The sequence below is a fragment of the Mytilus trossulus genome, chromosome 2, assembly GCF_036588685.1.
Source record: "Mytilus trossulus isolate FHL-02 chromosome 2, PNRI_Mtr1.1.1.hap1, whole genome shotgun sequence".
Classification (NCBI taxonomy): domain Eukaryota; kingdom Metazoa; phylum Mollusca; class Bivalvia; order Mytilida; family Mytilidae; genus Mytilus; species Mytilus trossulus.
Window position 1 is genome coordinate 9,038,303 of NC_086374.1, and position 26,192 is coordinate 9,064,494.

At 32.0% G+C, this 26,192-nt stretch overlaps 1 protein-coding gene across 1 annotated transcript in view; it reads right to left on the reverse strand.

Annotated features, from left to right (window-relative positions):
- Window positions 1-18,571: 18,571 nt before the first annotated feature.
- Window positions 18,572-26,192, reverse strand: part of LOC134706440 (ATP-dependent translocase ABCB1-like) — a 50,225-nt gene continuing 42,604 nt past the window's right edge. The window contains exons 26-31 of the mRNA XM_063565367.1: window positions 25,487-25,932; window positions 24,905-25,067; window positions 24,227-24,424; window positions 23,495-23,701; window positions 22,679-22,825; window positions 18,572-21,530 (exon numbers count right to left, since the gene is read on the reverse strand). Coding sequence (XP_063421437.1) covers window positions 21,330-21,530; window positions 22,679-22,825; window positions 23,495-23,701; window positions 24,227-24,424; window positions 24,905-25,067; window positions 25,487-25,932 — 1,362 coding nt within the window. The 3' untranslated portion in view covers window positions 18,572-21,329. The remainder of the gene's footprint in view (window positions 21,531-22,678; window positions 22,826-23,494; window positions 23,702-24,226; window positions 24,425-24,904; window positions 25,068-25,486; window positions 25,933-26,192) is intronic.

Consider the following 26,192-nt stretch of genomic DNA (forward strand, 5'->3'; position numbering starts at 1 on the left):
ATCCATGGCAGCACATTAATACGCGAAGATACCCCGGGTTCCGAGATGTCAGTAATGGAATTCGGATATGATCCTCATTCAATTAAAGGTAATGTATGTAATAGGCATATACAGCCACTGTGTGCGCCTATTTATAAACAAAATGGGAAATAGCTATATCTCAATCATTTTGGATTTTGACTCATGTAAGAGTGATGATTAGATATTATTTGTAGGTGCAAAATAGCCCATTTTCATATAACTGGCTTTGATTTCTGATTTCATCATTTATTTCCAAATTATTTCCCCAACGTTTCGACATTTTCGTTCTAGTGTGCTTAGGTTGATCGTCTGTTTATCTTGTAAATACACGAAATCTTTTTCTTATTCAGCTTCTGTCTTAAAACATGAAACAAGAGCATCTTTCAACAGGTCCCGTGTCATTCTGAAAACGCTGAACAACTTTAGTTAGCGTTGAGTTTAAATTCTATTTTCCTCGCGTATGCTTCGAGTTCTATCCTTATAAGTATCATGTCTGACGGAGGGATAAATCCTTATTTGTAAAAAATCACTTGATTCAAATAAAAATTATCAGAAACTGACAATACCAAGATGCTTTATTTCTTGTTTGACAACAAATATGTTAAAGGGAAATTTCGCGACGTGTTTTTAACAATCGACATTCCCATGGTAACAAGCTATCCTCCTCTTCTTATGATTTTTTTTATTCTTATTTCTATTTAAGAAAACAAAGGAGTAAGCAGTATCCTCTTAAATTTTTTGCGCTTTATAGATGAATTTCTCTCATTAAATAATTTAAAATTTGGTGACTATATTCAACGAATCTATCCCATCGAACTTGAGATTAACGATAGAACAGATACAGTTGAAGTTGAGTCTTCCTCATATCGTGACTTACATTTATAAATTGACAATGTGGGTCGTTTGAAAACAAAACTTTACGACAAAAGAGATGGTTTCAGCTTCCCAATTGTGAATTTACAGTTCTGTGTAGCCACATTCCAGCAACGTCTGCTTACGAAGTATATATCTCCCAATATAATCGACATTCCCGGGCTTGTATTTCCTTTAATGATTTCCTTGAAAAAGGTTGCTGCTCACAAGGAAGGTATTAAACATATAGTTTCTAATGGTGAATTTGAAATCATCTCGTCCCAATTAGTTATCAATGTTACCAGGCTATAATTTGATTTAACTTTCACTGATTATAGGTTTAGTTTTTGCTTATTTTAGTTCTTCTGACTTACAATGTATTAGACTGTCGTACCTAGGAGTAGGAAACCTGTCGAAATTTATTTTTTTTAAAATTCGGATTCAAAACTCGTAGATAGGAAATTGTCTATTATACAGAAAAGGAAGAAGAATATTCGATTATGTCCGAGTACGATCCCAAACATTCAAAAATGAAAATTTGTCGACCCTTTAATACTCAAACAATGAAAAGATCAGAAACACGTTTGTTCGCTTAAAAACCACGAATCAGTTTCATTTTATGACGTCGAAAATATCCCACATTTTGAATTCTACAAAATTTTATGCAAACTGGTAAATTGTTCTAGGTTTATAGGACATAAAACTTAAAGGTTTGATTGTAATATCAAATTAGATTGTAACATCAAATTAAGTTTGTAACTTGAACATTTGTCTCACTCTATAGTTTCTAGATCGGATTGTGGTTTGATATCTACAAATTAATTTTTATTATGAAAAATAGAACTTTCACTGTTTAAAAGTCCGTTATAACACTGTACATGTGCATGTTAGTGTGCGTTCAAGTTCATTTAACAATATTTCGCAATAAATATGATACTGCTGGCACAATTTATTTCCTGAAAGTGGTGTGTTACGCGGTATTGTTTTAATTCCACAAAACCAAATCTGACGAGCAAAAACAATAACGCCAAATCCAACCAAGTAATAACTTTAAAATTTTAACTACCATATATTTCAGTTGCAATTTTTATTTTATTTTGCAGTATGTATGCATCCCACTATTGTGTAATTGTGCTATGGACTTTTGTATTTTTTACCTTCATTTTTGCTTATTTTCTTTGTCTATGGAGTATCTAAATACATTTTTTTGTTGAAATAGTTATTTGTTTTTCTAGTGACTGCTGTACCCCAAATCTTTGACATTTTAACTAGTATGTTTTAATTTTTTTTCTCACAAATTTGGTCAATATCATCAGACATGGAACTATAGTTATGCAACTGTTTTACAAGTTAGAGGGTTTAGTTAGTTATAAGATCATTTAAATTTAATCCACCAATTTTTACACAAGAAATTTCGGAGTGGGACTGCTGTTTTCCATTTGTTTGGTGTGTTTTAGCTTTTGATTTTGTCATTTGATAAAGGACGTTTAGATTTGAATTTTCTTTGGTATTTTTGTAATTTTAGACGTTGATAACTTTCAGTAGATCGTAGTACTTATAACTAAAACAATTTATAATTTAAATAAGTCACAAAGGACTAGCGTTAAAACATGAATTAAAATATGTGTCGTATTAGTTCTTTTGTGTCTAATGAATTTTAGCTGCTTTATATTTCTATATTGTTTGCTGTCTGTTTGGTTTATTTACTTGAAAAATTAAAAAAATAATGCATATGTATTTGTAAAGGCTTCTTATTTAGCCAAGGATCAAAATGCAATCATTTTCATACTTTTGTTTTATCTGAAAATCTGGGTAACATTGTGATTCCATCGCGGTATGACATTTCCCTCTTCCAAAGCTAATTTAATTTTATTATCGGATGTTTCTTCCAAATAATATAGAGATGAAAGTTAACGCTTGAGTTAAATAGTTAAGAACCTTTTTATTTTTGTTTAATCTACATACAGTAAACAGTTGTATAGCACTGTATGAAAATTTATTGAAGTGTTCTGCTGCTTCTCGTGATATATTGTGTGTACTATTTGATTGATTGAACGTTCAAATTATGTCAATAGAGGAAAGTTCGGGTTAGCTTGAAACCCGTTCGACCTCTGTCATAGAGTGACAAAGTCAACAACAGTGTCACGCTTGGGCTTAAACATGTGCTGAGCAATGTATTAAAAGCCATTTCGAAATTTAATGGAGAAAATGTCTTTGATATATTTCAGTCGATATTTGAAAAGAAACCAGAAGGTCACCTAGGGCACTATATATTAGTTGAGTGAATCATCATATATATAATTTTTATAGTAAAAAGTCATCATAATTTGCTCTTTTAATCGTTGAAACATACATATATTGATTCCTAAATATCTTTTACATGTGTTCTTTAAATTACAGATGTTTTAATGTTTAATACAAAAGTTACAATACAACTTAATAGTATTTGAAGTTTCTTTAAATTACAGTTGTCAAATCGTATGATATTTCACGGAACAACGCCCTTAGTTTAACCATTTTTTTTCTCTTAAATTGAAAATTAAAAAAAAATGATGGTTTGTCTTTTTAAGACTTATTTCTATTTATTTTCTTTTTAATGTAGTTGCCAACATATCTTCAAATATAAAGCAATTTTAATCGGATCCCCTTGTTGAATAACTTTTGTTAAAACTAAACATGATTATCTGCAATAGTTGTTTCAGTATATTTGTAGTTGGTTTGAAATTATCATTGTTTAATTATCATTATTAGTTTAAATTAAAAAAAAATCAGAAAAAAACTTTCCCGTTTAAATCATTTCGTGAAAAAATCACATCTTACAATGGTGTAGGGAAAAGAAAAGCTGAGACAATAACGGTTGTACAATATTAGACGAAGATGACAGAAAGGCTGTATGATATAATCTTAAATTTTGAGAATAGAAAAATTCTGCAGGAAAGTCAAGTATCGCAATGTTATGAAATACCGTGTAACTACATGTTCATGATCATTACATTCTAAGAATTTTGTAAAGTAAACTAAAATGGAAAATATCAACTTCATATAATGACCTGAGAAGTAAAATCTTAATGTAGTGTTCTCTGTCACTCTCTTGATGATCGTAAAATCATCTATTACGGCATATATACAACTGCATTCTAATTAAGAAAAAGAAAATATCATATCATTTCTATCATATCATAATAATAAAAATCATATTCCTGACTCAATACAAGTATTTACTTATGTAGAAAATGGTGGATTAAACCTCATTTTATAATTGCGTTTTTTAAGCTAAACCTCTCCCTTTTATGCCAGTATCATAACATTTCATTAAATTGTCAACAATGCGTGAACGAAACAGACATAATAAGTTTTTTTGTTGACAAGATAGGGGTACAGCGCAGTCAACGAAACAATAATTTAAAGTGCTATGAGGCAAAAATTGAATTGTTTATTCTAGAAATTTTTATAATCAATCATATCAGTAAATAAACTCATAGATACAAGGACTAAATTTTATATATACGCTAGACGCGCGTTTCGTCTACCAAAGACTCATCAGTGACGCTCGAATCCAAAAAAGTTAAACAGGCCAAATAAAGTACGAAGTTGAAGAGCATTGAAGACAAATATAAACAATTATTCCTGTTTGTTTGAATTCCTTTCAACGAGGTATTACTTGAAAAGACATATCTGTTCGTAATGCAAAGTATTTGTTGATCTAGATCTCCTGTAAGGGTTTCTTTTTTCTAACGATAATTAAAGTAATTGTGCCTCGTGTTTCGATTACATAAACATAAATGCACGATGTCGTCGTTTGTTCATAGTTGAATATCATTCATATAGTGTATGACCTTTAGGTGTGTATATATCATTACGGAGAAAACCATGAACAACTATCTGCTTAATGTTGAGGATTTTTACAACGAACATTGCCACTTGTGATTTATTTCATACAATTACATTATATACTTATAACTGGGCACGTTTTGAAATGATACTTCTACTAATTCAACAACAATAACTGTAAATAATTCATGCTTTATAATTGAACATATGTTTTATTAGAGGAATCACGGTCGTTCCCCAATATTTAATAACTGTTGAAGTGTAAATGACCAGGGTTATGATGAATGACTTCTTCTTGTTAACAAACTAGATTTTTTAACTTTTTTATGTTGCGTGTCAGGTTGATGAATGGTATATTTTACTGTTGGATATTTCAGCCTTTCTAAGTGGGTCAAACGTCAAACAACCCTACAGTAAATATCAACTTAGCCTTAACAGGTTATCGCAATTCGTCAAATAGCATTTTCAAGCTGTCGTTGGCGTCAAAAACAAAATAACGAAATCTACAATAGTAATTTATCAAAACACAAAACTTGAAACTCAAACACGTACAACAAACAGAAATTCGACTGTCATATTTCTGATTTGAAACCGGCATATCTAATGTAGAAAATGGTGGATTTAACCTGTTTTATAGCCAGCTTAACCTCTCACTTGTATGACAGTCGCATAGAGTTCAATTACTAGTAGTTTGACAACAATGTGTGAGCAAAACAAAATGATATAATTGTTAAATACCGTTGTATACCGGTGTTCAAAAGTCATAAATCGATTAAGACAAAACAAATCCGGGTTACAAACCATATCCTAGGGATTCACCTTAACTATAAGAGAAAAACAAAGGAACTACAGAAACATCGAAGTGCAACAAAAACAAACGCCAACACAATATAGAAACGAACTATTTGATGACAACTGCCATATTCTTTCACAACACATAATATAATGGTCGTCACAACTTGAAGCCACAGAACAACAACAACATATTCAATCAACGACAAAACCCACAGAATATCAAAAGTGACACGCTTGTGTAATTAACATACAATTTGGAATGTTATACAACGTAGATACAAGTATCTTGTCTTAGGGAGGGATAAATCCTACTTTGTAAAGAATCATTCTGATTCAAACGAAAAATTCTCTGAAACCGATATTTTCAAGATGCTTGATTTCTTGATTGACAACATATTTGTAACGTTCGGAGGACGTGTTTTTCAACAGACTGTCGGCATCCCAATGAGGAACAAACTGTGCCCCTCTACTCGCTGACTTGTTTCTTTATTATTATGAGGCTGACTTCATGCAGGAACTTCTAAGGAAGAAAGATAAGAAGTTAGCAATATCCTTTAACTCTACTTTCTGCTATATAGATGACGTTCTTACACTAAATAATTCAAAATTTGGTGACTATGTGGATCGCATCTATCCCATCGAATTGGAGATAAAGGATACTACAGATACAGTTAATTCGGCTTCATATCTTGACTTACATCTAGAAATTGACAATGAGGGTCGGTTGAAGACAAAACTTTACGACAAAAGAGATGATTTCAGCTTTCCAATTGTGAACTTTCCATTTTTAAGTAGCAACATTCCAGCAGCACCTGCATACGGGGTATATATCTCCCAATTGATACGATATTCCCGTGCTTGCATTTCCTATCATGATTTTCTTGATAGAGGGTTACTGCTCACAAGGAAGCTATTAAACCTAGAGTTCCAAATGGTGAAGTTGAAATCATCCCTTCGTAAATTTTACGGACGCCATCACGAGTTGGTTGACCGTTATGGAATAACCGTTTCACAAATGATATCGGATATGTCCCTTACGTCGTAACTACAATCCCCTTCCCTTTCATGAATTTGACCTACTGAATTAGACTATTTACCGGATTTGTAATCACATAAGCCACACGACGGGTGCCGCATGTGGAGCAGGATCTGCATACCCTTCCGGAGCACCTGAGATCACCCCTAGTTTTTGGTTGGGTTCGTGTTTTTTATTCTTTAGTTTTCTATGTTGTGTCATGTGTACTATTGTTTTTCTGTTTGTCTTTTTTCATTTTTAGCCATGGCGTTGTCTGTTTGTTTTAGATTTACGAGTTTGACTGTCCCTTTGGTATCTTTCGTCCCTCTTTTATACAATTATATATATATATATCTATATTCACAATATTCGTCCAAACTATTTTCATGACAATGATGATATGAAAGTAATTTATATGATTATTTGGACTACAAACGATACGACATAACAGATTATCCAACCAAAACCATAACAGAAACATCAAAATTAAATCCATGAGTGTTGGAGATACAAAACACCCAGACACGCCGCGTGGCAGTGCATATTCACACTCAGTATAACTCTCGTATACGGGAGTATAAAAATGAGGGTATTGAAAGGCGATTTTATAATTATTTTGAAACGACACGTCATAATACATTTTTCAACCAAAATTATAACAAAAACATCAAAAATGAATACATGAATCTTGGATGTACAAAATACAACGACACGTCGTATAACAATGTAAATTTACTCTCGGCAGTAGGTCAAGTTCGATACTTAGCAGACAGATGAAATATATGTTAAACCACAATCTAAGACTTGTAAAAAATTTAATTAGTAAGTTTTGACACAGACACATCGTATAGATCAACCTATTCGTGATGCAAATAATTGGGATACCAAATGAAGTATAACAAGTATAGTAAATGTTGTAAGAAGCAAAACTTTTTCGTTACTCGTCATATGATGTTTCTCATTTTAATCATCAGTTTTGAATTTATGACGATCTGTTTAATTTTGAAAGTGATAAAACAAAGACACCATTTAAACAAAAATTGAATATTTCTTCCTGAATCAAACTCTATAATTGTAATTCTCATTTTATTTTAAGGTCCAGGGTATTGGAACATGAAATGGCCTTCTTGTGGATTTTCAAGACAATCTCCAATCGATATTAATACAACGTTTGTTACCTATGGGAGACCTTATGAAATCCGTTATAATCAGGAAAACCAAGACCTTCCAGGAAATCTCATTAATAACGGTAGGTATTACCAGGTAAACCTTGTGTAATCGTTCAGAACAAGATAACTCAAAGTCCTCATTGAAGTCTAATTAATAACGGTACGACATATCAATTGGTTATCTGTTTAAACATTATGTAATCTATTAACATCATTTTGTAGTCTTTGTCAGGACAATCCCGATATTGCTTTAGATTTTATTAAGAATGGTACTTAATATAAGTATGTTTCCTCATATCTTTGTTTATGATGAGAGAAAAAAATAATTCTGAAAAGATCATGTATAATGGCATGCTAAATTAATATATACAATTGAATATTTGTGCAATCCAAAATAATCAGAAAAAATAATATATCGCATGTTACTCTTATTACTATTTGTGAAACGATAAAATACTGAACTCAAAAATTTAAAACTGAAAATCCCTAAACAGATTTCAAAATCAAAGGCTCAAATTAATAGATAACAATTGTCTTAAACATGACTTCTACCAAGGACATCCATTTAGCATTTGAAAAGAGAATGCGAAAGGGATGTTGTGGTAATGATTTGGGTACTGGTTGGGGATCAAGCCTGATTTCATCCATTTATTTATACATCTACAATAACAGAAAAAGGGTTCAAGCAGACATCGTATGTTAATTAAGAAATAATTTATGGGGGCTTGAATATATCGTTATTTTACCACGGGTTGGCCCTTTATGACAAATATTTTACCCTGAGCGATAGCGAGGGGTAAAATATCGGCATAAAGGGTCAACCCGTGGTAAAATCTAGATATATTCAAGACCCCATGAATTATTTCGATTCTAATAGGACAAATACGGCAATTATTTTTGATCGAAGCGCTCTAGGTGGAGGCCATTATTTGCCGTTCCCATAAATTTTCGCACTTTTAAATTGACGTAAAAGAACAGAGCAAACAGAATAAGTGACATGTTCAAACTATTCACAAAACGTATTCAGACAAATTTGGATGAATTTTAATGATATTTTAAATATATGTCTTCTATGTAAAAAGAAATTAACTTATACCACATTTTTAGCATCGTTTATGTACGTTTCCTTGTTGTGATGATTTTCGGTATCAAAAGCGTGTATTTTCCCGTAAAATGCTTAAATTATAACGTCATCATTCTGTGACGTCGGGTACTTCATTCATAAAAATACATATGACGTGGGAGTACGATCGGAACAGCCAATGCAATTTATTCATATTTTACCACGGGTGTGTACTCAAAGCGTTTGAAGGACGTCATGTTAGAATCCCCCCATAAAATTGCATAGAATACATACAAGAAGGAATAAGTATTAAGTATAAACTATCGTTATGCAAGAGGCTATCATCAACAGTTTACATTCTTATCCATTTACTTGTTTTATTGATTGCTTATATGTTATTGACAATGTTCAGCTTAGTATTGAGTTTTCAAATCTATTCATATAGAACTTGTTTGCTTGATGTAATGTATAATCGCTTTGCTTATGTTTCCAACAGGCCATACGACAGCCTTTTACTTTGAGGAGAAAGCGAGATACTTATATGGAGTACCTGGGTCCCCGAACGACAAATTCCTCCTGAACGAACTACACTTTCACTTTGGGAACGACAGAATACACGGTTCTGAACATTCCATAAATGGACAGTTTTTCCCTATTGAGGTATGCACAGTTAACAGTTCTCTTCATATTTTTAATCAATTTAGAGTAAGTTAATATCGAGAACTAGTGTTTGCATAACTTATTCTTTATACAAAAGACAAGAACCAACTACAATCACTGAACTACAGGATATATTTAAAGGGACGCTAGCTGTTAAATTAATGTTCGCCGATTAGATGCAAATTATTTGATTTAAAACCATGTAAAACAGTTATCCTAATTATAAAAAGTATAAAATATACTATCTGTCGGGCATGGACTCGATAATATATAGCTTCGTTTCGTTTGTATTTTAGTCTTCTTGGAGGTATTCGGAGGTCACCTTGATAGTTAATAAGATGTATTAACTATCAAGGTGCTCTCCGAATACCTCCCGCTGGTCATATAAACATAAACATAAATATATGTAAATAGAAAGTGAACTCGTGTAATTGGATCTTACCAGGTCTGTCTAATTTCATATAATAGATTAAAAATATGTGTTAATTGTCATGTTTTGTTGAACGAATCAGTGAATCAAACGATTTACCTTTGTTTTACATTCTTTTCCTTTATAAAACATTCTTTTCCTTTATAAAACTTTTATCAATTCATGCATTATCCATCTCTAGCCAAGGGGTTAAATTGAAATTCCCATGCATACGGATTCAATGAGGTCGAAACATTCACTTGCAAGTAAATAATTCATCATGAATGATTCTCAGCTTAATTTGACAAAATTGAATCATCCTGGCTGGTAAAAAGAAATTATTATTTCAATATTTCACTTTCATTAATGATTGAACAAAAACATCATACTTCAGATTTTTTTAATATATTTCGTAGATAGTTCATTTATAGTTTTTCAGTGAAGAATGTGGAGTCTCAATTTGTACTTGATTAAATTAATTTTACCACAGGTTAATGTACTTCCAACTTAATGAAAATTTACTGAACTTAACATGAATAAATTTTCGAACATTCAAATTGTATTAGAGTTTTTCAAATTGAAATATTCATCTACAGGCATTCCGAACGAAATATATTCATTCATCCTTTGATTATTTTGATTGAAACAAATAAATATCAAGTAGTCATATCACTGTACTAGACTAGGCTAGAAACCCCTATTAAAAGATAGAAAACAACTGCAGTGCTATCAGTACATCTATGTTATTTCGATCATCCATTTACCAAATATCGGTTGCCAAATAACCTGTTATAACCCAACTTGACTATGTTTTGTCCGTATCACATAATATCAAAACAGATAGGAATTTAAATAATTTTGTGTCAGATATCAAATCATTAATACAAACTAGATTATTTGGAAGCCGGGTAAAACAAATGATTCAAATAAAATAAATCACTTACCATACTAGTTTTTGAAAACATATTTAAATGGTAAAACATAAATATCTTACTTAGCATACTATTATAAGATTACTAGTATGTCATAAAATATTATTTCCAAAACATAATTACAATACTTTAAACCCAAGAATGTATACAGCATACATATTCCAATATTAAGATAACTAAGATTAACCGAAATGAAAAGAAAATACAAATTCTCTCATGTTTGTACTATTTTCACATTTCTTGATCGGTGTGAGAAAAATATTTCTCGGCAAATGATTGGTTGAATTTCGATTGTGACGTTAAATTTTCTTGGGTTTGAAAAAAAAAGTCATAAAAAAGGTGACCATGTCTGATGACGGCACATAAAAAGTACACCACTGTCTTCAAATCTTTGAAAAAGGGATAAAAATCTTAGGAAAACAAATGCCATCACTATAACTTGTGTATACGATATTTTTTCACTCTCAACAGTTAAATTTTAATTATTTAAAATGAAATATTAAAATATAAATGTCTCAAGTGGAGACGTATCGTAACACACTTGTTGCATTTGTGAATCTATATGTTGCATTTGTGGAATCTATATTTATCTTACAAACTAGGTATACTTTAAAGCCAGAAAAACAGAGAAGAAAAAACAGAAAAAAATACGTAAACTAAAAACAAAACAAAAAAATATATTGCAGGTACATATGGTTCACTACAATTCTAAATATAGACAACCTAGACTAGCTTCCATGATGCCAGATGGGATTATAGCTGTTTCTGTCTTTCTTCGGGTATGTGTATCAATATTTAGAATGAGTTAAAACATTGAAGCGTGTTGTATGAAAAAAATGAAAAGGTTAAGAAAACACGAAATTAACACATAATTTGTGCATATAGAGAATTCGTACGCAAACTTCTGAAAAGAAAGCATCAGAAATTCGTACAAGACACTCTTATAATACAAAAATGGCATGATTAACAATGACACAACTTCACAAGAGACAAAATTACACAAAAAATAACAACTATAGACCACGGTACCGTCTTAAACAATGAGCAAATCACATACCGCATAGTTAGCTATAAAAGGCTCTGAAATGACAAATGTGTAATAATTCAAACGAGAAAACTAAGAGCCTAATTAAAGTACAAAATAATAAACGAAAATCAAATATGTTACACAGCAACACGCGACAAGCACTGGCACCTGACTTTGGACAGGTACACACAGTTGCTGATTTGAAACCCTTTTTGTAACATAAACTTAATTGTGATTTTTAAACACATTTCAAAGCAATATCATAATGCAGTTCCTGAAACCATCTTTCAATGTTTACACATCATTTATGAGTTTGAATGTTCCTTTGATATCTTTTGTTTCTTCTTTAGTTGCATATGTATTTATTGCTTATATGAAAGACAATCAATCTCACTGGATATATAAGGTATCTTTTCTTTATCAATTTTAGATACGAAAAGGACCTCCAAACCATGTTGATACATTCATAAAGACCAACATACCTCGTGTTAAGGATCCGAAAGGTATGATTAGTTATCAAAGGTACCAGGATGAAAACGTCAGACGCACTTTTTGTCTTCATAAGACTCATCAGTGACGCTCAGATCAAAAATAGTTATAATGCCAAATAAATACAAATTTAAAGAGCATAGAGGACCCAAAATTTCAAAAAGTTGTACCAAAGAACTCTGTAAAGACATTTATCATATATCATATGGTTGATGCGGTATACTACATTTGCCTTAATGACTTTGTCGGCTGGATATTTACCTAATGTTAATTGATGATGGTGATTTGTTAGTTTTCAATATTATTTGTTTTGATTTAGTTCAACTCGATTTCAGTGGTTAAAAATCATTGCAACATCAAAATTGTCATGCGGATTTTTGAACCAATTCAAGTTGTTGAAATAAATGTTAAGTTTTTAGAAGTAAATATCGTGCTGAAATTCTACGTTATGGTACATTTGTGTTAGTAGTTATCGATGATGACTTGATAGTTTTGAAGTTTCATCTTATGGGACATTTAGACGATTCAGTGTTATAGTATATATTATTTGTTTTTGCTGATAATAACCTTACTAATTTTGTCAATTTAGTGTTTGCGTATCATTGCTCTTTGTTGTTATATTTACTTTGGTGCAGTAATTGTTGATAAATTTTAAAAAGACATCAAATGTTTAACGCAGTCTTCACCAATAGCTAGAGGTATACACAATTTGTCCAGCACAAAATTGTTCGGAGAAAAAAAATAAGTTAATAGATGACAATAATTATCAAAAGGAGGCCTGGATTTAAAGTATTCATTTTGCATTGATAATAGTATTAGATACATGCGGAAATTTCTCGCTACATTGAAGACCTGTTGGTGACCTTCTGCTGTTGTTTTTTTTCTATGGTCGGGTTGTTGTCTCTTTGACACATTCCCCATTTCCATTCTCAATTTTATTAAAGCTCTTTATTTGAATATTATCTATAACCTTGTTGAACCTTTATTTGTCATATTATTTTGGTCTTGATTTCAAATTTGTTATTATTAAATGATATTAGTGAATTAGCCCTAATACGGATAAATCAGCATGTGCAATACTGAAAACATTTCACTGTCAATATAAATCACGATTTTATATTGCTCTTTGAACAGGGCCAATACGGAAAAAAACAGGGCCAATACAGAAAAAAACAGGGCCAATACAGAAAAAAGCAGGAAAAAAGCTGTATTCGCCCTGTATTGATCACGGTTTTTGAATTTTCTTATAATCATTTAATAAAAATGTTATGAACTGGCTGTTTCTGTATTGGCACTGGTATAGATTTTCGGTAAGCTGTTTTGGCCCTCGACCCTACATTGAATACTTTTTATTAGATCAGCATTTAATGTTTGACAATTTCACAACCCTAGTCTTAGTTTAACGTTGTTAGATTATCTGTGATCAGTTTTTTCTAGTTTTTAATTGTATTTATCAGGATTTACCTTGCAAGAGTTTAACTGACATTAGTTTACATGAACAACTTTTATTCCTCTTTATTACCATCCACATTACTAGAATTTTACCTGGATTTCCTGGATAAGTTTTTCTATGTTTTTGTGTATTGTATCACAAAGTAGAACAGAAATACAAAATAGTTTTTTTGTAGGTAAACCTGTCAAAGCTGACCTGAATCCATCCTTGTTATTGCCTTTTAAACGTGACTTCTATACGTACCGTGGATCCGTGTCTGTTCCGCCATGCAAGAATAATATACGATGGCTAATCATGAAAGAAACACGCGACATCTCTTTCCTTGTAAGTTTTCTTAAAATAATCTCTGAAAAAAATGTATGAATTTAATCCATATTCATGTCTATGTTAAGTTATGTTTAGGTGTTTTCTGAGTAGAAATAAAGGGATATTTTATTTGTTTGTAAATGAGACAGCAAATCATACTAACTAATAGCAAAACTACTCCTTCTAGAGATCAAGGTACAGTTTATAAAACAGTTGACAGGTGTAAATGCTATCTCTGAACAGAGGACATAAAGAGAGAATGATTTCCCAGCAGTGAAGTACTCAGCATTAATTTAACTTATCATTCACAATGTTCACTATAACATGTAAAAAAATATATTTGTTTTTGCTGTTTTGAAACATTAAAAGTATTCCAGTACTTTATACAGCTAGAAAAACTACAAAAGGATTGAACATTTTTTTTTCTCTATATAAATATATAAATGCGAAATGAAGGAACAGTATTAACTGTTTTTATCTTTTTTTAGGCATACAGAGCTTTTCTGACATTGAAGACTAAGGAAGGAGAAATAATATCAAAATATGGAAACTTCCGTCCAATCCAAGATTCGTCATGTAATCGACTTGTAGAGGCCAACTTTATGTACTAAAACTCTACCTCAATATGAAACATTGTTAAAGATTGTCGTTTATTAACGCCAGACTTCCTCACTGTTAAAAGGACCAAAATATTTATTTATACATATGATATAAAAATAGTAATTTATTTCAATTGCTCTAGTTTAACTAGCAGTAGAGTAGATGTCCAAGTGTTTAAAAGCAGCAGTAGTTGTCTTTATTGTTGAATACGGACATGGAGATACGTGTATCAAATAACTCCGTCGGTCAAGGTAATATGATTTCCAGTAAAACTAGTCCCATCGGTTTTTTTTACATTTCATGAGTATTGAATGATATAGTTAGCGCTAGCATAATAATTTAAAAGTAAGATGTTTAAGATTCGTCCTAACAAAAACAGAATATCACATCTCTTTTTTACGATGGGTTATCGACTTTTAGAGGCCAACTTTATGTACTAAAACTCTACCTTAATTTGAAACATTGTTTAAGATTGTAGTTTATTAGCGTCAGACTTCCTCAAACTCACTGTTGAAAGGACCAAGATATTTATTTGTACATATGATATAATAATCCCAACCTTCCTTTTGTTGTTATAAACTCTGTGTTTAAATTTCATAGATTTTTATTTACTAACACAAAAGTTATTATTCGGAAACCATCCGTCTTAGGACGACGCTGAGGAAGACGACATTATACCAATATACGACCGCAAAACATTTTTGCGGACGTATAAAAATATTAATTTATTGCAATGGCTCTGGTTTAACTAGCAGTAGAGTAGATGTCCAAGTATTCTATAAAAAAAAGTCAGCTATAAAAAGCCCCGAAATGACAAATGTAAAACAATTCAAACGAGAAAACTAACGTTCTTATTTGTGTAAAAACAAATGAACGAAAAAATAATTTGTAGCACATCAACAAACAACCACTGAACTACGGGCTCCTGACTTGGGAGAGGCACGTGCATAGATAATGTGCTGGGGTTAAACATTTTAGCGGGATCAAAGAAGTCTTTAGTGGTTATCCAAATACAGAATAAACAACCACCCACCAAAACCCCGAATACAAATCCAAAATATACAACCACCATACACGAACCCTGAAGGCAAATCAAAACAGAATTTACTTCCCTTACATAACAACCTGCAAAGCAGATCCAAACAAGAATATGTCTATAGTGCACGGATGCCCCACATCCACTATCATTGTCTATGTTCAGTGGACCGTGAAATAGGGATCAAAACTCTATGTTGGCTTTACAATTAGAAATATCGTATCAAATGGAAAAAGTGCACTCAGTGATATTGGTTTTTTTTCAACACTACCTCTTCCCTTTTTATTGGGAAAATATTCGTCATTTTTATCAAATTGGAAAATTTATAATAAACCATAAACTCGACTGGAACTTCAATTTGCAAAACCCTTTTCAAAAGATAAACCCTCATTTGGAATAAGACCCCATTTTGTCAGTGATGATACATAAATAGACCCTTAAATCTTCTTATAGTCATTTTTTAAGCCGACCGTGCAAGGGCTGTATAGCCAGTCAAGGTCGTTAAAAACTTCCATTTGTTATAGTCATTTAAGGCATGAACAAGAGGCTGTAACAACGACAGCAAACCGGATGTATTGCATTTATTTGTATCCTGGCAATATCACAAGAACCATTACTGATGATTGGTGAAAGTGAAAATTGTCAATATCAAATTTGACCTCTATTTTGTCATCAGTATCAACATATTAAAATTTGAAAAGCTTAGTTTGAATGGTTTGTGAGTAAATGCAACAACGTGAATGGAAACACCATTTTACGATCTTTCAAGAACCATAACTCCTGAACGGTAAAAGCCGAAATCGTCATTATTGAACTTGACCTCTATTTTGTCATCAGTAACAACATATTAAAATTTGAAAAGCTTTGGTTGAATGGTTCATGAGAAAATGCGCGGACACGACTGGAAACACCATTTTTCAATCTTTCAAGAACCATAACTCCTTAACGGTAAAAGTCAAAATCGTCATTATTGAACTTGACCTCCATTTTGTCACCAGTAACAACATATTAAAATTTGGGAAGCTTTGTTAGAACAGTTCATGCGTAAATGCACGGACACGACTGGAAACGCCATTTTTCAATCTTTCAAGAACCATAACTCCTGAACGGTAAAAGTCAAAATCGTCATTATTGAACTTGACCTCCATTTTGTCACCAGTAACAACATATTAAAATTTGGGAAGCTTTGGTAGAACTGTTCATGCGTAAATGCACGGACACTACTGGAAACGCCATTTTTCAATCTTTCAAGAACCATAACTCCTGAATGGTAAAAGTCAAAATGGCCAATATTGAACTAGACCTTCATTTAGTTGTCAGTAACAACATATTAAAATTTTAAAAGCTTTAGTTGAACGGTTCTTGAGTAAATGCACGGACAACATTTGATTGCCGCCCGCCCGAACGACCGACCGCCCGCCCGCTGAGCATCCCCAATCTAATAACCGACATTTTTTTCACAAAAATCCAGTTAAAAATGTTAAAATGAGTGTTTTTCATCCACAATTACTACTGAGACTGCACTGTTTGGGGAAAAAGTTGTGTTTTTGGGAATAATTTTAAGCCATATTTATGCCCCACCTATGCTAAGAGAGGGGCATTATGATTTCTGGTCTGTGCCTCCGTTCGTCCCACTTCAGGTTAAAGTTTTTGGTCAAGGTAGTATTTGATGAAGCTGAAGTCCGATCAACTTGAAACTTATTACACTTATGGCTTATATGATCTTTCTAGTTTTAAAGCCAAATTAGACTTTTGGCCCCAAATTCACGTTCCACTGAACATATAAAATGAAAGTGGGAGTTTCAGGTTAAAGTTGGTAATGCCAAATTTGATTTTTTACATAAGTTCACAGTCCATTGAACATGGAAAATGACAGTGTGAGTGGGGCATCCGTGTACTTAGGACACATTCTTAGTTTTTTTAAATTGGGATTCTTCTCCAGGTGAAAAAGCCTTTATTCTGCGGTAATTTAAGGCCAACAATATCTCTGGCACTTATTGTCAATTTGATTGGTCTTCAACTTCATCAAAATCTACCTTGACAAAAAACTTTAATCTGAATAGCGACAGATAAACGAAATACGCACAGACCTAAAAACATAATGCCCCAAGATGGGCATAAAAACTGAAAAATGTTGTCAAATTTATCAAATCATGGGCAATAATAAAAAAAAAACGGTTGTCCAATTTGTCTGACAATCTAACTGCAGGTAGATCTTGACCCTACGAATGCTTTCAGGCCAGTCAGATCTGCTCTTAATTATCTATAGTGTTTAAGATATAAGCCAAATATACGTTCTATTTTTCCTATGGCCATGATGGCGGCCATATATATTTTTAAGAAAATGTTAATAAAATACAAACTAAGGATCATTTAGTTTAAGTATGGCTGCAATTGGTTTAGTATTTTCAGAGAAGATGTTTGAAATAGTTTACACTGGACGGACACGAACACGGATGACAAAGGTTGTTGACGAATGCCAAGTGATGGCAAATGCTCACATTTGCTTTTTTCGGAAAACCTTAGAAGAGATCTAACACAGAAATCAACGAGAACCACTGAATTACTGGTTGCTGATTTGAGAAAAGCACATAAATAATCTGGCAGGATTAAACATGCTTATGAGCAATCAACTGTGTCCATAACCTGGGAAAATTGTATCACAGAACAAAAAAAAAAAAAACTATAAAAGAGAAGTAGGAAATGGGTTGAATCACATCAGCACGAAGTACCAAAACAAAAATCAATCCAAATACACAAAGTACTGATCGTAGAGGATCCTCAGTTGCAGAAAACTAGGTCAAACTTCGAAGCCAAGAAAGAAATTATCAATAATTTTCTTCTGGCCTTTGCTTCGAATATGAACAAGTGAACAGGCAGCATGCTATCATAACTTGGTAGGAAAATAACAAATCTGGAAAAGAGAATTCATTTAATATAATCATTGGTATGACACACAACAATAATACAATTGAATAAATAGTAATGTAATATCTTTGGTATTTTATCAAATATATTTCACAACTTTTCACAAAGAATACAGAAAAAAAAATCAATAAATGTCATACAGTAAATTAACTTTAATCATTAACGAATATATTTTTTTATATTAAGTAGTAGACATAAGTACAAACTTGACTGTAAAATGTTTCAGTAAAACAAGTATTGCTACAAGTCATTCAACACAGAAATAACTTGAGAGAAATAGTCACAAAAAATACTGAGTATGTAAAGACATATGTTACAACATTTTAATGTAAATATCGATATAACAATTGATTGATTGATTGATAATTAACCCCTCTTTCAGCAAAACTAGCTGTTTTGTATATGTCAGATTTTTCTTGGTAAAATTAAAACTGCCTGAAAAGAGCCACAGATATCTGGTAGAAGCCTAGTCAATTAAGTTTGGAGTCTGGTACACAAGCCACGTGCATGATTCAATCTCCTCAGTGTTGACAGACAAGTGATACAGTAGTTGGATTTCTTAGACCACTTCACCACCAAGGCCACTTTTATGATAACAGATTATTAAAGTAATCAATGACATTCTTAAATGATTATTTATATGTACACCATATTATCAATATATGTATTTGAGATTCTTTGATTATTATTACTAGAAAAATAATTGCTGATAAACATGTGATGATTCTTAGAAGTTTACTGAAGAAAAAAAACTTTTTTTTTTAAATTTGTTTTTTCATGTTTTTCATTCTTCTATCCAGATCAGGTTTCAATTTTCATTTAAAAAAAACCCAATAATTTATAAAGAAAACAATGTTCAATCTCTCTCAGACAACATTAACCTAAGATGAATTTGGTTTTTAGGTATTTTTTTTAATATTTGCCTTACATAGCTCTTCACATATTTTTGGTCTTTATACATTCTTGGATTTCAAATTAGATAACAAGACTTTGTTAGAACTGGCAAAGAACGTCCTCACATATTTTATTGGTTATGTTTCTGATGAGCCATTTGTTAATTTGCAATTACATTAAATGTGAAATAAGTCCATTAAACAGACCAGTTTCCAGCAGAACTATAAAAAAACACATTTATTTGGTTTTTCATACTTAACAGCAGTTCAAGTATAAAACTCATTCCCTTGTGCTCATTCGGGGCTGCAGATAAGTATCAAAGTAACAGTTGTCACTTTGGCAAACTCTTTTACACACTTATATTCTAAAAGCACACAGTACAAAAAAATATTTCTTACAAATAAAATTAAATGTTTTAATTGTATTCATAAGAAAATCATTCAGATTGTCAGTTCATAAAAATGAATAAATGCTAATGAAAGAAACAAACAGATATTGGCCTCCCTAAATGCTACATGTATTATGAGAGAATAGAAATGTTCCCATGTTATAATATCATCCTACTATTGTTTTTATGGAAGAGTATTCTAATATATATATATATATCTATTTCTAATGCCAATCAAAAATCATTGAAAGTCTATAGATAAACATAATAAGTTAAATATAAAATAGTGTTATATATTGTGTAATTAAAGGCTTGCAGCTTATGTTCTTTGATAGCAAATTTTGTGTAAAAAAAACAATGAAAAAGTTTTATTTCATCTCTAACCATAACAAAACTTGTTTTTAAAAACTCTGACAAGACTTCTAAGCTGCATTTAAGTCAGATGAGGCAAAACAAAATTACAATCTAACTTTTTTAGGTTGTTTTTAAAAGCAACAGTTTATTTAGAAGTGCTTTCAATCCCCTGATTTTATAGATTGTCAAATTTCCATTAAAGCCCTATCAATTCCTGTTTTTTTTAGATTGTCATATTCTTTAAAGCCCTAAAAGTCCCTTGCTTATATGGAAGTTCACAGAAATCAGTAGGTCCCACTAATTCATTAGTTTTGTTATTTGTTTTAAGTTTGCATAAGCTAATCAAAACTCTTGGTTTAAAGGACTTTAATAATTGTAGTAATTGCAAACCATCTTTGTTCTGATGCAAAACAAATGTTTATGAAGATTTCACTCAAAAGGAATGGAGAATATTTCAATCAAGAACCAAATTTGAAGAAAAACAGAAAACACCTAGGCATTTTTTAAAACAAAAAGTAAATTAGTAGTCTACAAAAACACTCCAAGAAACTACAGATTGTGCAATATAGACCACAATAAAGGTGAGGAGGCCTAAAAGGGGTATGTAGATCATGTTCTACAAAATGTACAGAGGTAGTGTTGATCAATGCCAGAATAATACAGTCTATCTTTAGTGATGTGATAAATGAGGATACAGGTTGGAATTGAGAACATAAAATATGATAAAATGGTATATCGGAATAGAAGTTCCTTCATAATATAAGTTCTAAAAGGAAAAAATATTACGGAATATTACTTCCACAGGAATCAATATTACAGTATATGTTCCTAATGGAATAAATGGTATAGAATATTTGTTCCAACAGGACTTGATATTATTACATTGTTTATAACAAAGTTTCCATTGGAACTTCTGAAAGGCGGAACAAATATACATTGACAGTGGTCAACAGACAACATTGTGTGATCACAAATGGATTTTTAAAAAGGTTTTTGATATGTTCCCATAATACAACAATTATTCAAAACATAAAGAAATATAAATATCACTAAACAAAAGCAAGATAAAATCACATTATCACAGAGTTATACAACACTGATCAAGATCTATTTCTGTCGTTTCTGTGCCATGTTCAACTTATAATAAATTCCCTGTTTGGCCATAAGATCGTTGTGTTTTCCTTCTTCACTGACAGTACCATGTCTGACCACACAAATCTTGTCAGCATTCTGTATGGTTGATAATCTATGGGCAATAACAATACATGTCCTGCCAGCTCTGGCCTTGTCTAATGCTTCTTGTACAATCTGCAGAAAAATAATTACAATACATGAGGGAATACAACTTTAAAAAACATCTAACTATGAATGTGCTCTTCAAAATAATGTTGTCAATAGACATGTCCACAAAAGCACTTTTGTATCAAACATTGCAAGTATTCATAATTCAATAAGTTTGTTACATTAAATACTGTGATAAGAAAGTCAAATATAAACTGATAAATTCACTTCTACAACTTTATACAACAATAGGTGCTGACAAGACTTTGTTGGTGATTTGGCATCAAACAAAGTGAGGATTCACTGAAAAAGATTTAACCCATTGCAGTGTCTGCTTTGTTTACCTTAAATTCAATGGAAGAAATAGAAGTACTAATCCATATAAAAAGAATCTTATCAATTTCTGACTAAGCAGGACTAATAATTCATTTTAATAAGTGTTAAGAAATAATCAAAGCAACATATTTTCATAAATCAGAAAATCAACTGAAAAACCCTTTGAACAATACCATGGTCATCCACAATTGTAGCTTACTAAATAAAAAAAAATCTTTGGAATGTTTTCCAAATCTGGTGCCCCAAACAGGAGGGGGAAAAAAGACAATAATAAATGTTTGAAAAATTCAGAAATGGAAAGGCCAAAATCAATTGAACACTTTTCAATCCTTAAAGATCTACAACTCAACAAGGAAAAAAGCTAAAATTGAAAAGATTTTGTTAGAGCTTTTTTAAGTTATAGCCAGACACTTACTGTATACATGTTTTCATACAGAAGAAAGGTATGAATTGAATTTGCTGCTAAGCCATTAGATTTCCCAAGATGCATCATTAAAACAAATTTAGTAAATGGGGGGTCATTTTAAATTTATAAAAATATTAGTATTCTTTCAGACACTCAAGTAAACAGTTACAAAATGTATGTACCGTGGATTCTTTTATTTTCGTGTGTACCAATTCTTATAGTTTGAGGGAAAACTTGCATATGCTTGGATATTTTATTGCATGGTTTTGGCAAACTCTGCATTCATTCCTTTAGAAAATTAGTATAGTTGGTTGAACATTTAAATTCGTGGTCCAATGAAAACCACGAAAATTGGTATCCAAAGAAAATTAATGAATTCACAGTATTTGTATTTTATTAGTGTTTGGTTTACCCGGAAGTCAAATTAAAATACCTTTTCACTTTCTGTATCTAGAGCAGATGTAGCCTCATCTAAGAGTAAGATCCTGGGATTACGTAACAAGGCTCTGGCAATAGCTACACGCTGTTTCTGTCCACCACTCAGTTGTGTCCCCTTGTCACCAACATTAGTGTCATAGCCCTGTAAGAATAATAAAACATTAAGTGACTTACTTAGAATTGTGATTCATTGTGACTGATATTTGTTGTGTATACTAGTAATCATAACTTTTAAAATACTATGCATTGCTTTGAACAAGATCTTTGGTCATGGTAACATAATTTTTTCTGAATTCACTTTTATAGCAACTCTAACATGTAAGTTCTTCAACTGGCTAATTAACTGAACCACCCTCCCATTCAGACCAAACCTTATATGTAAGGATAATATAAAGAGTGATCAGATTTTGTCTTATAAAAAAAACTGTATTTCTTTATTTTAATAGTCTCTAGCTGTTTTATAATTTTGCCCTATTTTACTTTAAATATGTCTGTTGTATACAAGAAATAAATTTATGGATGCTAGTATTCCCAACTGTGTCATTTAACTGTACCTACACTTCTCCCAACCCAATGAGACACTTACTTATATCAGTAAGAACGAAGATGTAAATTCATTGATACTAGCAGCATTTTGTGTATGTCTATACACCCTTTCTTACCAAGAGTGACAATTACTTATGTCTGATCAACAATGTGTTCATGGATGTTATTGTTCTAAGCAGCTCTACATGTCTCATAGTTCATCAATTTTAGCCTTCTAAGTAGTATTAAGAATCTAAGTTTACACCAAACTATAAGACACACTTACATCTGGTAAAGATGATATAAATTCATGGATGTTAGCGTTCCTAGCAGCTTTGATTATCTCGTCCATACTTGGTGTTCGGCTGTTGTCACCATAAGCAATATTGTCTCTGATACTACAGTCAAATAAGATTGGTTCCTGGGATACAATTCCTATCTGGGATCGTAACCATGGTACATTCAGATCTTTAATGTTATACCTGTCTAGTTGCTGTCAAAGAAATGGTTAAGTTATAATAAAGAGAAACACTATTCAAATGGAATTCAATGAGAATTTTGGATGTTATATATATGTGCCTTAAATGAATAGTAAAATTAAAATTGAGAATGGAAATGGGGAATATGTCAAAGAGACAACCATCTGGCCATAGATAACAGCGCAAGGCCAACCAATAGATCTTATATGCAGCAAGAAAATCTGAACCCGGAGATGGGCCTCAGATGGACCCTAAGTGAAAATCTGTATTAGTTCAGAGAAAATAATGTCCTAGTGTAAATTTAATTCAATAATGGGTACAACAACAGTTTACATTGTTTAATTGTTTACTCACCACAGATCCTGCCTCTACGTCATAAAATCTTACTCACCACAGATCCTGCCTCTACGTCATAAAATCTTACTCACCACAGATCCTGCCTCTACGTCATAAAATCTTACTCACCACAGATCCTGCCTCTACGTCATAAAATCTTACTCACCACAGATTCTGCCTCTACGTCATAAAATCTTACTCACCACAGATCCTGCCTCTACGTCATAAAATCTTTCAATCAGGGCCACTGTGGTAGACTTTCCACATCCACTGGTCCCCACTAATGCTAATGTCTGTCCTGGATCTACTGTTAAAGTGAGCCCCTGGAGAACCTCAATATCTGGACGAGTAGGGTAACGGAACTTACAGTCAGTGAATGTCACTTTACTGGTATATGTAGACTGAAATCAATGTAGAAATATATTACCAAGGGTTGCAAGTACAAGTATCATATATTGTTAAATACTAGACAAACACAGTAAGACACACTAAATTAGATTTAAAACATACTAACTCACAAACTTAAAGTTTACAGTCTACAATGTGAAATGCCAAAAATAAATGTATTGACAGGTAGTAGGATAGTGAGGAGCGACTTCTATAGAGATACAAACTAATGTGTCTGCGTCTCTATATATCCCGCCTCAAAAGAAGATACAATTTAGTTATGTTTTAATTTGCTAATGACAAAACTGACATTAGTGACAATGTAAACTATATTCAGAGATCTAATTACAATATTGGTACGATGACCCTTTCTCATGTCATTCCACGGATGATAAATGCTTAGTTTTAGAAAAAAAAAATTACGTTACTTTTTAGTAACAAGATAACAAAATGATTTCCTTATTGCAGAACTTTCCTAATTCTAAATTACCTACCTCATTTAGTTTCTCTCCATTTTCAGACTCAGCATCAATGACAGGTGTTGAATCCAACAAAGGGAAGATAACTTCTGATGAGGCCTGGGCTTTAGCTGCATCTGGTGCAAATGCACTGGCCTCTCCTAAAGCCATAGCTCCAAACACAATGGCAGAAAATACCCTAAAATGAAACACAATGACTTTAATTTTACAATACACTTATACATATTATAAGTTATATGGTTCCCTTAGTGAATTTATCTCATGAATGACTATTTCTGCTGCATTTTGTATTAATGGCAATCATATCTTATCTCCTTATTTTATTTGATCATCAATCTTTGTACATGAAGTGGATCGTGTAATGTCTTCTTTGATAGAGTTAACCATTGGATTACAAATCAATACCTTGCCCTTAGTTGTCTTTTTTTATCTTCAATAATCAGTGTGTATGTTAATGTGTTTGAGTTTTAACCTTACCATTTAATTAGGGAATTTATGTTAGAAATTTTCCTCCATGATCCATATTTGTGTTATTTTACTTGTTAATTGAAAAAAACAGATCTCCCTTTATATAGTTAATTCAATCTTACAACTTACTTGAAAACAGCTGTAAAGTCCATCTCTCTCTCTTTGATCATGTACGCTCCAAAGTAGAAAGCTGCAGCATAGGCAAAGAATATAACTGACTGAGAGAAAGAGAATGCCAACCCAGCTGTATGTGCCTTTCTTAATGCTGCTACATAAGGAGGTCTCAAGTTATCTAGGTATAACTGGTGGATCTTATCTTCCTTAGTTAAAGAAGCCACAGTGCGAATATTTTCAACTCCTTCATTTGCAACTTTTCCTGCACTTTCTAAAGCTTCTTTGTTTTGACCAGCAACTCCTTGAAGAATTTTCATTTCCAATGCTCCCCCAATGGCAATAAAAGGCAAGAAAGCAAAGATAACAAGAGTAAGTTGCCATCCATAGATAAAGGCAATAACAATAGCTGTTCCCATGTTGGCAACATTCTGTACCAAACTACCAAGCCTAGCACCAGCAGCCTGAAACATGAACAAGCAAGTTAAAAATCATTTTTAATATTTCCTTTAAACCAATATATTAGTCACATAGCAAGATATACAGAGGTAATAACTAATTTCCATTTCCTAGAAACAATATTATTATATAAATTAAGGCAATTGTTAACCAATGTTAATTTCTGTGTATAAATTTTGATGAGCCATTTTTCATGAAATATAAACTAAAGGTTCTAAAGAGCCTCTATAAACCTTGGTCTGTGTGTATACTAAACAAAGAACAC